The 15786-nt window shown below is 53.4% G+C and overlaps 1 protein-coding gene across 9 annotated transcripts in view; it reads right to left on the bottom strand.

Moving 5' to 3' along the window:
• FBRSL1 (fibrosin like 1) overlaps positions 1-15786 on the bottom strand; it is a 1377451-nt gene that overhangs the window by 18177 nt on the left and 1343488 nt on the right. For 5 of the 9 annotated variants that reach the window (XM_069619989.1, XM_069619995.1, XM_069619992.1 and 2 more), the window contains exons 8-15: positions 14194-14459; positions 13579-13751; positions 10602-10652; positions 6130-6225; positions 5564-5635; positions 4588-4617; positions 2524-2595; positions 1202-1334 (exon numbers count right to left, since the gene is read on the bottom strand). In XM_069619989.1, the coding sequence (XP_069476090.1) occupies positions 1202-1334; positions 2524-2595; positions 4588-4617; positions 5564-5635; positions 6130-6225; positions 10602-10652; positions 13579-13751; positions 14194-14459 (893 nt within the window). The remainder of the gene's footprint in view (positions 1-1201; positions 1335-2523; positions 2596-4587; positions 4618-5563; positions 5636-6129; positions 6226-10601; positions 10653-13578; positions 13752-14193; positions 14460-15786) is intronic. The other 4 variants (XM_069619994.1, XM_069619997.1, XM_069619990.1 and 1 more) reach the window with 2 other exon arrangements.

Below are 15786 nucleotides of genomic sequence, written 5' to 3'. Positions count from 1 at the left end.
GCAAGGTTGTATACAAATATCTACTTTATTATCACAACAGACCATTCTAGCACACTACAAAATGCAACCCACCCTGTAAAGGAATGTAGAGGACAGACAGTTTCAAGAAGGAAAGGGGGTGCACTCTGCATACTGGCACGAGGCTAGTCAGTAAAGTAATTAATCTCAATAGTTCAAGGATACTTGGTGGTTTTCACCACAAAGGGAGCAATGGGTCTTAAAATGTCACTAGGGGCCTTCGGAGAAGGACCAGGCGAACAGAACCACGAGTGGACCAGGCGAACAGAACCACGAGTGGGGATCTGACAACAGGGGAGGGCCGGCCATTGTCAGCAAGAGATCTACAAGCAAGCAGGGGTGGAAACATTACTCGAAGGCCCACTCCCCGAGAGTGATCTGGACGACCCTGTTCCAGAGAGTTTGCTCTCAACCACCCACGCTTTTACAGGAGGACTATCACTGGCTACATAGATCGGAACTATGACCAGCCCTGAGCCAAGCAAATGCTTGGACCACTCGGTGGACTTTAAATGGAAAGCAGCAGCAACTTGCGCTGTCCCGTTGTGCACACCCAACAACCATCTTCCTGTACATCAGTATGGCAAACCATGCATCTTTTTTGTAATCTGGCAAAGAATCTCTAGCACGAATGTTCCCAAATCAACACAACCAAAGCATGCGTATTGTGCAATGTGGGTTGCACGGGCAGTCTTCTGCAGTCCATGAGGAGTAGTTTGTGCTAATGTTGCGTGACGCGAGTAGGGGCCGAGTTGCGGAAGGGGAATAGGGGTTCCTAGCTACAGCACACGAAAAAGGTACAGTAAATTCAAACGCAAATAGTGAGTATTATCTGTGGAACGTAGTATCTTTGATGAGTGCTAATGAGTGCGTCGTTGAAAACATGTAACAAAACAGACCAGTAATGGATACCGCCTCTGACATGTGGCAGGCATTGAGAGAAGGGGGATTTGTTTGTTTATTATTTATACAGCACACCACACCCTGGGGTATCTGGGCGATTTGAAGATGCGAAGCATATGGCTGTAGCCCCCTGTGTGGTATAGAGCATTGCACCACCCTTTCCGCACCTACACATCTCACATGGCGTCATCAGATGGCACTGCGGCATTCTGTTCCATGGCGAGGGCGACAGGTTGAAAATACCCCCAGAATCATTGAATACATCCAGTGTGCCTCTTACCTGTACTTGAGAACATAGGCCGCGCCAGGTCGTGGGGGTAGGGGAATCCTGGGAGCACCCCGGGGGCGGGCGGCCTGCTGAAAAGGTCCAGTTTACCGCAGATGTCCAGCTTGTGGGGGTCCATTTGCATTTGCTTGAAAGAAATGGAGAAAAAAAAATCGTTTAATTTCTACATGAAGAGCAAACAGGTTTCACTGCATCTGGTCGTATTCGATTCTATTTTTGTAGCGCCTTCAAGCACCCGAGGGAGCAGTCGAGGCGCAATTAACGGTAAAACAATCTAGTTGAGATTTGTCGGGTGAGTGCCAGTGAGTTGGATTCTGGTAGCCAAAGTCCTCCTTTGCTACCAGCAATGGGGGCGTTTGCCAGCATCAGAGAGGCATTCACGAGGGTCTCACTTTTGGAAAAGGCTAAAGCACTTGGGAGTATCAGACATGGACCCCTTGCTCTCTGTGCTCAGCACTTTCAGGATACCCACCACTTGGCATGTAGAAGACTGGAGCAGTGCAGCCCTGACCTGGCCAGACTATACCCCTCACCAATGATACACAACCAGACAGAAACACACGCCTGGGCTTCTTGGCACTCTTGCTCAGAGGAGAAATCTCTGGCGTGGAAGCTCAGGGCTGGACTAGCCCTGTAGGTGGGACCAGACTGGTATGCAAATGGGTATTTACCCTACGGTATGGCACAGTGCTGAAACACGATAGCAGACCCCTTGCCAAGTGGGTACCATCCCATGTCACAGGTTAGTTTGCCTTGTTTCCCACTAGGGTGGAACTCACACACTTGAAAAGTATTACTAGGAATGTTATCTTCCCAAATTTCTAAGCATTGAGTGATGCTGAGGCCTCTGGAAAGGCACTGTGCGCTTTAATAAAACGCTCCGAAGGAGCTTGATGCCAACCCTCACAGGAAGTTTGAATAGTGATTCCAAGAAAAATAAATAACACTCTGCCTATCTCAAACCCAGGCCAGGTCACACAGGAGTGCAAATATTAATAGGAATGGCAGAATGGGTCTGTACAAGATAGTGGGACAATGCCGCAGCATGTTGGTGGCTCTGCAAGGCTGTCTGGGCTGGGGAAGAGTCTGTTGTATGCCAGGCAGTCAGGTGACTAACTTTCCTTGAGGAGGCACCACATTGATGAGGTCTGAAATCACCTGCCAGTCTGATGCCACTTCATGGACCACTGGCTTGAAGATAAAAATTCAAGAGGAAGCAGGCTGGTGTTGGGTTAAGAGTACTAAGGTTTAGGGATAAACCATGACAGCACAGCTTAACCCAATGCCACCTGCATGGCCTGTGTGCCTGCTGTTACCTTCATTTTCTGCTGGTGATGGTAGATCTGCCATGCTATTTGCACATGCACCGCACACCATTTGCCAGGCTTCTGCAAAACAAAGTAGACCGTGGTCAGCAGGTGCCCAGAAGAGCCTTCAGAAGTGCAAGTCATTTCACAGCAAAGTCAATGCTAAAAACAAAATGGCTGCCACGCCCAATGCCAGTTTATCTTGCTATCCCCAGAAATGTTTAACTAGACATGGTCTAAATGTAACAAAGTGGGTTTAAATACGCTCGCACTTGATACTAGAACTACACCCTCGCCATCCAACCTCTTTCAATGTCTGCGACCAGAGCCTCGTGCCCCTCTGAGCAGATTAGGCCTTTAGCTTGAAAACTTTTGGTTGAAAAGGAATTGCTTGCAGAGAAACACTTTGAAATTAATGAGTTTTAAACCCTGTAAAGAGGAACCAAATCAGAACTTTGTTGCCATGGCTATGAGCTGACCCATTTCCCCAAACATTCTCGGGATACACTTTGGAAATGATCTTTTTGGTGAACTCAGCATTTAATGAAGAGATTATCCATTTTAACAAAACAGGTCGATGAGGGTAATGGGCAAGTCAAAAGGGTGCCATTTAAAGCCTCTTGTTACTTAATGTCAACTAAAAGGCTGACTTTGTGGAGCTGGGTGTGATCCCTGAACACAGTCCTCCTTTTTAGAAGTCAACAATACATTCTCGCTTTCGCTGGGGGTCTTATCTTCCAGGGGGTGGGGGTCAGCAATTATAGAGACATGAGTTACAAAAAGATATCACTCATATGCCCAGAAATATTGTGAAGGTGTGGCTTTAAAGTAAGACCACACAATTTCGGCAAGCCTATCTGGTGTTGGAGATCAAGTTTTTTGGGGTAGGGTACAGGGTGACAGTCCATTTATATACCAGGCTTCAGCAAGCACACTGCGGTGACAAAGCGCCTTCGATTTGTCCTACAGAGCTCTCTGTGTACCATCGGAGCACGACAGATGTGACTGGTCTGTGAGTGTAACCCAAAAGCAATCCTGATGCACAAGCAATGTTATGATATGGCATTTATAACGCGCCTATACACAAGTGTTTTATGTTCAGAATCAAGGCGTTACAGTTAAAAAATTGTATATATGCACAAAGTATTGGTGTTATATTGCCTTCGGCAAAGCCAGGCTGTTGAAAATTAGCCACTCCTCTACCCTTTAGTCATGTGGCCCTTTAACAAAAATGCAAATATAACCATTTTGAAATCGGAGAACATTTTGGGGAATTTTTTTACAGAAAAAGGCACACGTGTAATTTTAACCACCTTGCAGTTATTTTACTTCGTCTGGGGGACACTAGACGACCACAGCACCAGTGTCCCTGTGATACACAACTTAATGTGACCTGCTCTCTAGGAACTTTTCTTATTTTTTTTAAATCCTCGGATCACACAATAGAGCTTCGGGGCTGGAATTCGGTATGTTAATTTAAATACACCTAGTTTAATGTCACATAAACCCCACACAATCTGTCGTTTTATGCCAAACACAAATTTCTTTTTATGCCGCCACAGACATTTGAAACCAATGTCCACATAGCCGGAGGGGGTGCGGAAGACGGGGGCGCGCGGGAGGCCGCAGGGGAGTGGTGGAGCATTACCAGCAGTTACAGGGTTAATAAAGGATCGGGGGCAGTAACTTCTAAAAGAACATTGCCAGGCTGAGGGGGGTTGAGTGGGGGAGCAGCACTGCAACGTTTGCTACTAGTACTGAGAAATACAATTTAAAAAGTGATTGGCTGGCTCTCACATCTTAGCTAGCAGATATGTAATATGCATCTTCTCGACTAAAATTGATACATTTATTGGGTTTTAGCTGTTATCAGATACTTGACCTAGAATTTTGTATGGAGTAAAAAATAATTGGATAAAGTATGAGCATGTATGAATTTTCTATCTCTTAACATGAATTGTGTTTATTGTGTTATAAGTGGAAGGTTTGTTTTACAAGCCTTAACATTTAATAATACATAACTTGTTTACATTTTTTTTTAAATCTAAAACGCGTGTAAAATAGTCTACTTACTCTCACCGATGACCGATATGGATCCGTTACCTAGAGGGAAGAAAAACACATATTAGCACTCTGATAATGCACCACAGTAGACCGCTGTGGTAGCTGCGGAGCGTGCGAGATATTTACTGGTTAGTACGCCCAATTTACGTAAGATGCGTATCTGAGGGGATGGACCACTTTTGCATCCTTTACGTCCATCCCTTATGGGTCATCAACCCAAGTAAAGCTCTACCTACTCCTCAGGATGCTGGGACTTCAAGGGGCTCTTCCGGCTTAGGATGCCAAGATCTGAACTCTCTTAAATTCAATGCATCGTGACCAAGGATTAACCAGTGCAACATTGGAATCCTCCATTAGTTAGAGAAGGGAACTTTGCGCACTGTCCCATGCGCCCTCATCCACCCAACTGCGTCCAAGGAGTGAATTATTCTAGTCTTATAGCACGCTACGGGCTTCGAAAGGATGGTAAATGTCTCGAGAAGGACATTGAGAAGGATTCTGGGCATGTAACAGCCTCTGTATAGCCCGCAGCTGTGGGCATCAAGTCTACTCATTAGCACCCACAGTGTGGTTGGTACCGGAGAGGTGGGCTGCAAGCAACCATGTTGCTCGGGATGCAGGTTATACCTTTGGACCTTTTTCATCTATAATATATACAGTGAGTTGTCAATTGACGCCCTCTCCAAGGTAGCCAGCATGCACCCAGGTAGCGCCCTGCATGCCTCCGCTTCATGGTCACTGCAAACAGAGGAGTAAGAAAAGCAAGGAGGACAGGAAGTGAGCTCATGACATGAATGCTGGGAAAAGAGGCGGGGCTACAACAAATGCGACGTTTAGTCCACGTTGAAAGCACAAATACATGAAATGAGAAAAGACTTGAGATGTCAGACACTGAGGCGAACAGAATTAGGCCCATGTCATTATGTGCTATGTGGCATTGAGAGGGAGGCGAGGGAGGCGAGAAAGTCAAGGCGGTGGCACCTACCCCCGGCGTCTTCTGCAAAAGGCTGTGATGAACGCTGCCCTGTCTCCCCGCCACATCGATGGGGTTGGAGGTCTGAAAGGAAAGCAGTACAGCACGTTATTACGCCCCCCCCGAATCGTGTCTGGCAGTCAGTCATCAACGAGACATCTCAAAAATGAAGCAGAGGCGTGCTGTGTTACAGGCAAATCTAGAACTCGGACAGGGGTGCATCGCTCCAGGGGGCCAGCGAGGGGGGCGCCGCATCATTCCAGGAACCAGCGACTGTGACGTCACTCCGATGACGTCACTCAGTGCCTGAAACTGGCATAACGTCAGAAAACTGAGCCTTTGCCGTCGCTAAGCGAATGTCAGATTTCTCACTGGGCCTGCCCAGCAGGGACATTCCGCACACCGTTGCTGCACTGAAGACAAAGCCCATTGTTTCACAGAAACTAAAATAAATGCATTGAATGAGCCCCCAACATACAGCCGTACTCTAAAGCACATAAAGAAAAAGGCTCATTATAAAATCAATAGGAATCTATACATGGTTCCACTTATGGCCGGGGTTCGCATGCAGGCCTTACCTTGGGCTGAAAAGCTCCCTGAAGTGACCCAAAGGGCCCAGAGTGGGGCAGCATCGGCGGCATTCCCGGCATCGTGGGGGGGTATGATGGGAAGAACTAGAGGTAGAATGAAGAGAGAACGCAGGTCAGGCAAAACACAGGAAAAACGCAGCAGAGGAAGGCAGGGCGCAGGCAGCGGCAGAGGAAGGCAGGGCGCAGGCAGCGGCAGAGGAAGGCAGGGCGCAGGCAGCGGCAGAGGAAGGCAGGGCGCAGGCAGCGGCAGAGGAAGGCAGGGCGCAGGCAGCGGCAGAGGAAGGCATGGTGCATGGAATATACTGGGGCAGAGGAAGGCAGCGGAAGAGGAAGGCAGGGCGCAGGCAGCGGCAGAGGAAGGCATGGTGCATGGAATATACTGGGGCAGAGGAAGGCAGCGGAAGAGGAAGGCAGGGCGCAGGCAGCGGCAGAGGAAGGCAGGGCGCAGGCAGCGGCAGAGGAAGAGGAAGGCAGGGCGCAGGCAGCGGCAGAGGAAGAGGAAGGCAGGGCGCAGGCAGCGGCAGAGGAAGGCAGGGCGCAGGCAGCGGCAGAGGAAGAGGAAGGCAGGGCGCAGGCACCGGCAGAGGAAGAGGAAGGCAGGGCGCAGGCACCGGCAGAGGAAGAGGAAGGCAGGGCCCAGGCACCGGCAGAGGAAGAGGAAGGCAGGGCCCAGGCACCGGCAGAGGAAGAGGAAGGCAGGGCCCAGGCACCGGCAGAGGAAGAGGAAGGCAGGGCCCAGGCACCGGCAGCGGCAGAGGAAGGCAGGGCGCAGGCAGCGGCAGAGGAAGGCAGGGCGCAGGCAGCGGCAGAGGAAGGCAGGGCGCAGGCAGCGGCAGAGGAAGGCAGGGCGCAGGCAGCGGCAGAGGAAGGCAGGGCGCAGGCAGCGGCAGAGGAAGGCAGGGCGCAGGCAGCGGCAGAGGAAGGCAGGGCGCAGGCAGCGGCAGAGGAAGGCAGGGCGCAGGCAGCGGCAGAGGAAGGCATGGTGCATGGAATATACTGGGGCAGAGGAAGGCAGCGGAAGAGGAAGGCAGGGCGCAGGCAGCGGCAGAGGAAGGCATGGTGCATGGAATATACTGGGGCAGAGGAAGGCAGCGGAAGAGGAAGGCAGGGCGCAGGCAGAGGAAGGCAGGGCGCAGGCAGCGGCAGAGGAAGAGGAAGGCAGGGCGCAGGCAGCGGCAGAGGAAGAGGAAGGCAGGGCGCAGGCAGCGGCAGAGGAAGAGGAAGGCAGGGCGCAGGCAGCGGCAGAGGAAGATGAAGGCAGGGCGCAGGCAGCGGCAGAGGAAGAGGAAGGCAGGGCGCAGGCAGCGGCAGAGGAAGAGGAAGGCAGGGCCCAGGCAGCGGCAGAGGAAGAGGAAGGCAGGGCCCAGGCAGCGGCAGAGGAAGAGGAAGGCAGGGCCCAGGCACCGGCAGAGGAAGAGGAAGGCAGGGCCCAGGCACCGGCAGAGGAAGAGGAAGGCAGGGCCCAGGCACCGGCAGAGGAAGAGGAAGGCAGGGCCCAGGCACCGGCAGAGGAAGAGGAAGGCAGGGCGCAGGCACCGGCAGAGGAAGAGGAAGGCAGGGCGCAGGCAGCGGCAGAGAAAGGCAGGGCGCAGGCAGCGGCAGAGGAAGGCAGGGCGCAGGCAGCGGCAGAGGAAGGCAGGGCGCAGGCAGCGGCAGAGGAAGGCAGGGTGCAGGCAGCGGCAGAGGAAGGCATGGTGCATGGAATATACTGGGGCAGAGGAAGGCAGCGGAAGAGGAAGGCAGGGCGCAGGCAGGGAGCAGGCAGCGGCAGAGGAAGGCATGGTGCATTGAATATACTGGGGCAGAGGAAGGCAGCGGAAGAGGAAGGCAGGGCCCAGGCAGCGGCAGAGGAAGAGGAAGGCAGGGCCCAGGCAGCGGCAGAGGAAGAGGAAGGCAGGGCCCAGGCAGCGGCAGAGGAAGAGGAAGGCAGGGCCCAGGCAGCGGCAGAGGAAGGCAGGGCCCAGGCAGCGGCAGAGGAAGGCAGGGCGCAGGCAGCGGCAGAGGAAGGCAGGGCGCAGGCAGCGGCAGAGGAAGGCAGGGCGCAGGCAGCGGCAGAGGAAGGCAGGGCGCAGGCAGCGGCAGAGGAAGGCAGGGCGCAGGCAGCGGCAGAGGAAGGCAGGGCGCAGGCAGCAGCAGAGGAAGGCAGGGCGCAGGCAGCGGCAGAGGAAGGCAGGGGCAGAGGAAGGCAGGGCGCAGGCAGCGGCAGAGGAAGGCAGGGCGCAGGCAGCGGCAGAGGAAGGCATGGTGCATGGAATATACTGGGGCAGAGGAAGGCAGCGGAAGAGGAAGGCAGGGCGCAGGCAGCGGCAGAGGAAGGCATGGTGCATGGAATATACTGGGGCAGAGGAAGGCAGCGGAAGAGGAAGGCAGGGCCCAGGCAGCGGCAGAGGAAGGCAGGGCCCAGGCAGCGGCAGAGGAAGGCAGGGCCCAGGCAGCGGCAGAGGAAGGCAGGGCCCAGGCAGCGGCAGAGGAAGGCAGGGCCCAGGCAGCGGCAGAGGAAGGCAGGGCCCAGGCAGCGGCAGAGGAAGGCAGGGCCCAGGCAGCGGCAGAGGAAGGCAGGGCGCAGGCAGCGGCAGAGGAAGGCAGGGCGCAGGCAGCGGCAGAGGAAGGCAGGGCGCAGGCAGCGGCAGAGGAAGGCAGGGCGCATGGAATATACTGGGGCAGGGCGCAGGCAGCGGCAGAGGAAGGCAGGGAGCAGGCAGCGGCAGAGGAAGGCATGGTGCATTGAATATACTGGGGCAGAGGAAGGCAGCGGAAGAGGAAGGCAGGGCCCAGGCAGCGGCAGAGGAAGAGGAAGGCAGGGCCCAGGCAGCGGCAGAGGAAGAGAAAGGCAGGGCCCAGGCAGCGGCAGAGGAAGAGAAAGGCAGGGCCCAGGCAGCGGCAGAGGAAGAGAAAGGCAGGGCCCAGGCAGCGGCAGAGGAAGAGAAAGGCAGGGCCCAGGCAGCGGCAGAGGAAGAGAAAGGCAGGGCCCAGGCAGCGGCAGAGGAAGAGAAAGGCAGGGCCCAGGCAGCGGCAGAGGAAGAGAAAGGCAGGGCCCAGGCAGCGGCAGAGGAAGAGAAAGGCAGGGCCCAGGCAGCGGCAGAGAAAGGCAGGGCCCAGGCAGCGGCAGAGGAAGGCAGGGCCCAGGCAGCGGCAGAGGAAGGCAGGGCCCAGGCAGCGGCAGAGGAAGGCAGGGCCCAGGCAGCGGCAGAGGAAGGCAGGGCCCAGGCAGCGGCAGAGGAAGGCAGGGCCCAGGCAGCGGCAGAGGAAGGCAGGGCGCAGGCAGCGGCAGAGGAAGGCAGGGCGCATGGAATATACTGGGGCAGGGAGCAGGCAGCGGCAGAGGAAGGCAGGGCCCAGGCAGCGGCAGAGGAAGGCAGGGCCCAGGCAGCGGCAGAGGAAGGCAGGGCCCAGGCAGCGGCAGAGGAAGGCAGGGCCCAGGCAGCGGCAGAGGAAGGCAGGGCCCAGGCAGCGGCAGAGGAAGGCAGGGCCCAGGCAGCGGCAGAGGAAGGCAGGGCCCAGGCAGCGGCAGAGGAAGGCAGGGCCCAGGCAGCGGCAGAGGAAGGCAGGGCCCAGGCAGAGGAAGGCAGGGCCCAGGCAGCGGCAGAGGAAGGCAGGGCCCAGGCAGCGGCAGAGGAAGGCAGGGCCCAGGCAGCGGCAGAGGAAGGCAGGGCCCAGGCAGCGGCAGAGGAAGGCAGGGCCCAGGCAGCGGCAGAGGAAGGCAGGGCCCAGGCAGCGGCAGAGGAAGGCAGGGCCCAGGCAGCGGCAGAGGAAGGCAGGGCCCAGGCAGCGGCAGAGGAAGGCAGGGCCCAGGCAGCGGCAGAGGAAGGCAGGGCCCAGGCAGCGGCAGAGGAAGGCAGGGCCCAGGCAGCGGCAGAGGAACGCAGGGCCCAGGCAGCGGCAGAGGAACGCAGGGCCCAGGCAGCGGCAGAGGAACGCAGGGCCCAGGCAGCGGCAGAGGAACGCAGGGCCCAGGCAGCGGCAGAGGAACGCAGGGCCCAGGCAGCGGCAGAGGAACGCAGGGCCCAGGCAGCGGCAGAGGAAGGCAGGGCCCAGGCAGCGGCAGAGGAAGGCAGGGCCCAGGCAGCGGCAGAGGAAGGCAGGGCCCAGGCAGCGGCAGAGGAAGGCATGGAACATACTGGGGGGTACACAGAATAGCACAATAAAGGAAGGCATGGCACAGAAAGCGATGGGGGAAGCATGCTACCGAGCATAGGAAAAAACACACGAGGACCCGCCGTGGTAAACAGGAACACATTTGAAGCAAGCAGTGGAATCAAAGAGCCAACATGGGGAAAAGCGTTGAGGGACTGTTACAAGAAAAATGCATTTCTTTCCACCACTCCAATGAGTAGAGACATGCATGTTCGCAGGGAATGGGGAACGGACATGCACACAGGAATGCATTGGACGGCACAGGAGATGGGGCCGCTGGTGGGCTGCAAGAGGAAGCGGGTAATGTGCAAAGACTGGGTACTTACGTTGGAATGTCGATAAAAAGAGCTGTCCAGTTTGGGGGTGTATTTGTCGAACTGCAAGGGAAAGAAACAATAGAATTACGCACACACACCCAGCAGCGTCCCCTTTTCTGCGCCCCCCCCAAAAGCAGAATTAAACCGAGCAGTCAAGACAGAAAGGTACAGCAAATACCATCACATGGTAACGGAAACCACCCCAAGTCACCATTCCCTGAAAATAACAGGTCGAAAAGGCTCGGCGGGGGTCAAAGGGAGATAACGGCATTACGTTTGGTTATAAAGCAAGAGTGGACACACTAGAGCCATCGCTGTTCTAACCCACTGCACGTAGCACACGTGCTTATTCAATGCATAATGTTTCAGTAGTTGGAGGCCATCTCTCAGTTCTCGGACTTCCTTCTTCACGGTTGTCTTGTTGGCCTTCCTGCCTGGCCAGCTGCACGGGCACCCGCAGATCATGCGCGGCACCGGGAGGTCTTGCGGGCCTCTGCATTGCCATTAAGGCCTGCCCACCCGCCGCGGATCCCAGCGGCGTCGGCAAGCTGCTGGGATCGCGAGTGCGCGCTCCCCGGCTCACGAAAGCCACTCGGAGAACAGGTGGTAAAGCGGGCTGCTCGAGGGCAGACGGGGGCACGCGGCAGCTGTTGGCACACCAGAGCCACTGCACTGCTTAAATCATGCTTAATCACCGCTTTGCATTTTTACCAGGCAGACAAAGCAAAGCCGTCACCTGCAGCGATCCAGCGATTTATCCCTGCAACACGCACCCCCCCCAGCCCAGCCCATCTTGTGAGGGCGCTGTACCTTAGCTGAGAGTAGCTTACATCTTCCCCAATTTCCCCTCCCTGTCTTACCAGTATCTCACCCTCAGCCTGAGGGAAAAGTTTCCCGCGATGCAATGCGCTGGCAAATCTGGTAAGCAAAGAGTTCTCACCTTCCTGACTTCCTGGAACCAACTTTGATTGGTCAGTTATCTTGGTCGACCATGTAACATTGTTTCGCGGTGTCTGGTGCCACCCCACACGGCCCTCCTAGTGTCCAAGCCTCAGTAGCTCGGCCATCGCTACTAAAGGGGAGTCAAGGCAGCTCTTGGGGCCCTATTGAGCCTATACACACCCAGTCCATGAACCAAAGCGAGCTATACCAGCACTGCCGATCATGTGCTCGCTCCTGGTACCACAATCAGCACAATATTTTTTGAACCAACTTTTTCAGATTTGCTTAGAAAGTAAAACAGCGGAACAGCACATTTGCTTTCTGGACTACACAGGTGCTTTTTCTTTCCCTATATACTTTTTTTGGCTTTTGAAAGGGTTCTACGGGGGGCGAAGAACCTCCTTCTCACTTTCCCCATCTTCTTACCGTCCCCTCGCTCATTTTCTTTCCTCCAGCAGACTAAGTTCTGGACCCCCAAACCCTGCTGGAAGAGGCACAGTACGCCACGCCACGAATAAGCCTATGCCCCTCTGGCAACCCTCTACTCACCACCGGGCCCTGGGCAATGCATAAACAGGGGCACGCCCAACAGCGGGGCAGGGTGGCACCCAAGGTTTGAGATCTCCCGGGCCGCGTATTTACAAAGAGCAGCAGCCCGCTGCCAGGCGGCCCCCCCAGGACTGGGCCAAAACTGGCAGACGTGGCCCAGGTCAAGGAGAGTTACGGGACCACCCCACGCTGCATCTGATTGCTGAGCTGCTCCTTGCATAAGCAGCACAACCAAAGACAATGCTTTGGGGTCCCCAGACCCGATGTGCTGCCTGCTGCTGCCTACCTATACATAAGACCTGCTTACCAGAGGGCCATCACTCCAATAGGAGATCCTCAAGAGCGAGCAGCAGCACCAAGTGTTGTGTATGGCTTGGCTTTGCAGAAGGAATGTTGTGATGTCATGTGGAGTGTTTATGCCCGAGTGATGGAATGCATGGGTGAATGTTCTAACCTGTTCAGTTGGTGAGCCCTCTGCCTGGGTGATGGGCTGCCAGTGTTTTTATTGTCCTACTTGTAACTTTTATGTAACTTAATTGACTGCTATTAAGATTGAAGATGTCTATGAAACTGGAAATAAACCTAGCATGTCAACCTAAGAAGGCTGGGAGTTGCTTCCTTACACTAAGTATCTTGAGACAGGCCTAGCCAGGCTGCTTCCCACGTAAGGAAACATATATATTGTGTTTTAGACAGTGCACTGTACAGAATTTGTACATACATTTTTGTTTTAAGAACAGTTTTAAGAACTCTTGTTTATTTATTTCATTTATAACGTACTTAATACAAGCGAGTGGTTTCTAAGCGCGGCATCGGGATTCGAACCTGTGTTGCGCTGCGTTGTCTTGCTTTCAAGACAAATGCGTTGCCCCTGAGCAATTTATTTTCATATTTGTTGAAAGGTTTCCTTTAGTTATGCAGTTGCTTTGGTTTAGGCACATTGTGTTTGTATATGGTGTCTTGTGTGTTCCCCTTTCTTATAGAAAAACGTATTAAAACCCCTGCTGGTGTACCGGAAGAACAAGCAAAGCAAACTAAAAGAACCCAACACCAGCATTCCTTTGTCTGCCTCTCCTTCTGTGTGCCAATTATTTTAAACCAGTTTCCGTCTCTTTAGGGGTATTTGGGGCAAATCCATCCTGCCCGAACCTTCTCCACATCACAGCGGTGCTCACCAGGGTGACCTCGAGCCCATTTAATTAGGGTTTGGGGACAGGTAAGAGGCGGGTCAAGTTTTGAGTCAAGGCATAGGATGTATACTGTGTCCCTGCCTTCACATGTCTCCCAATAAGGCGCGTAGTACGATCCCCCCCACCCCCCCCACTAGAGTTTACTTTTCCGGATGATTGTATGAAAATGGTGCCCAGGAAGACGGAGCATGGAAGGATGGCTAGGGGGAGGTGTGGCGGTTCTTGTACACAGAAATCAAAATGATAAGCAGCGGGCAAGTGCAAAGAAAATACAAGGCCGCACTGGCCACAGGCGATCACTGTACCTTGCAGCTCACCTGGCACTCCCTGTTTCTGCAGGTCATGCTATGGTGATTCTCGACGTGAGGACTCATTGGTGGAGGTAAGAGCGATGCTTGCGACAAAGTGCCAATCAGAATCCCTGAATGAGGCTGACAATACATGATTGGTTGGTTGAATGAAATCAACAGGCTGGTATCTAAAGACAAGAAGAGGACACCATGAGTTGTTCAGTTTCTTCTCAGGCTTCAATCTCCTGCCACCGCAACTCTTGAACGAAACACATGTAAATGCGTGCGCCAGTCTAAGAGCCACAGCATCCGCCATCTTCCTTTAACCAAAAAACCACCTCATATCCAGATTCCCCTGCCAGCACGAAAGCCATTTCTTTACTCCCTCCAACCACCCATACCCACACACACACACCCCCTTCTTACCAACTTTCTCAATCCACCCCCTTCATCCTCAATGCCCACACAACAGACCCTTCCAGCCAAGATCCCCCTCTACCAACTATTCCCTTTATCACTCACACCCCCACTGCCCAACCAATTCTCAACACGACCAGCAGTCAACTAACACTCATCACCCACACTACCCAACTCCTGCCCACCAAGATATCCACCCTTAAAATGGCATACCCGAGTAACCAGATCCTGCAGGGTGACCCGGTATCACAAGGCTATTGGTGGGCAACGCTGGTGGGGGTGGTAACGAGGGAGGGGTGGCAAACATGGCCGGATGGTGCTGGTTCTGCGGCCTGAGGGCAAAGTGCGAGGTAGCCAGGTTAGAGATGGAAAGGGGTAAGGCCGGCCCGGAAGAATGGTGCTGGGGGATCTGGGGCGAGGGGGGCAGGTGCTTCGGGAGGCTGATGCTGGCGGCACTACTGGCACTGCTGCTGCGGCTGCTTGGAGAAAACAGACAAAAAAATAATTGGCACCGTGGAACAAGAGCGTACAAAACGGAATCTTCACAAATAAAACACAGACTACTACAGTGGCAAAAAAAAAAAAAAAAACTATCATTGGCAAACCCACCTGGTTTGGCTTTTTTTATATAGACACAGCATAAGCATTTGCCAGGCACTGCCATACCGGTACTACCTGGCCATACGATGGCAGCCAACTGAAAATAGTTGGATTGCGTGGACATATGATAGCAGGGCCTGAAAAATGCCCATCTAATACCTATACGCAAGCCAAAATGGCTGGTGTTGCCAATCCTGGTTTCCAACAGCACTGAACCAATATAAACCAAGCAGCTCAAGGAACACTCGGTCAAGGCATTTTTATTACCCCAGTGACACATTTAAACTGAAATTAAGCCAGTGACTCTGATCAGGCTGCTATAACAATGGCAGGCACACGTTTTATGTTACTGCTTGATAGACCCAGCTCAAAGAGAAACCAAGAGAATATCAAAGAGAACTTTATGGAAGATTACATTTTGATTAGAAATAATTCTTCATTTTTTGACACCATATCATGACATGACTAGCAACACAAACATTAAATCCGTACCAAATCGTTTTCTGTAAAAGTGAATATTTTTCTTTGTGAACCAGCAGTGTAACACTGGGCTTAACGGATTCATTACTGCTGCAACGCAGTTCACATTTCGCCAACAGACCTCTATATACACACAAAGACAGCGTGATTTTTCAGGTAATCTGACAATACTCTGGCCATACTGCAGTGTTTTTACTTTAGGACAAAGGTAGCCACCGTTGCACGAATACCCCCACTCTCTCACTTCACTGAATGTTCAGACCACTGATCCCTCAAAGTCAGAGGCTGGCCCCCTTTGATTCTCCAGATATGTTGGACCACAACTCCTAGAAGCCACAGCCGCCATGGACAATGGTGAAGGAACATGGGAGTGGTAGTCCAAAAGAGCTGGAGAGCAACAGGTTCCAATCTCCTGCTTTAAGTTATAGACTTCCATATTTTTGGGAACACATACAAAAAAAAGTATTGATTTTAGGCTCAATAGCTAGGTTGTTGCAATTCACCAATGAACCAGGACACACACCTCTAAGACAAGGATCCATTTTGATGTTCCATGGATGGGACAGTGGTGTGAACAAAGACATGACAACACATTTTAGCTCACAGATGCTCTTGGATAGCGCCCAAGGGCTGAACATCATTAATATTCATGAGATTATTTTGCATATGTTAATTCTGAATGCTTGGTCCTTTCCATAATTATTGCATGTAGTGATAACCAGACTT

The sequence above is a fragment of the Ambystoma mexicanum genome, chromosome 10, assembly GCF_040938575.1.
Source record: "Ambystoma mexicanum isolate Mex_15411 chromosome 10, UKY_AmexF1_1, whole genome shotgun sequence".
Classification (NCBI taxonomy): domain Eukaryota; kingdom Metazoa; phylum Chordata; class Amphibia; order Caudata; family Ambystomatidae; genus Ambystoma; species Ambystoma mexicanum.
Note: the sequence above shows the minus strand (reverse complement) of the source record. Positions and strands in the feature narration are given on the sequence as shown.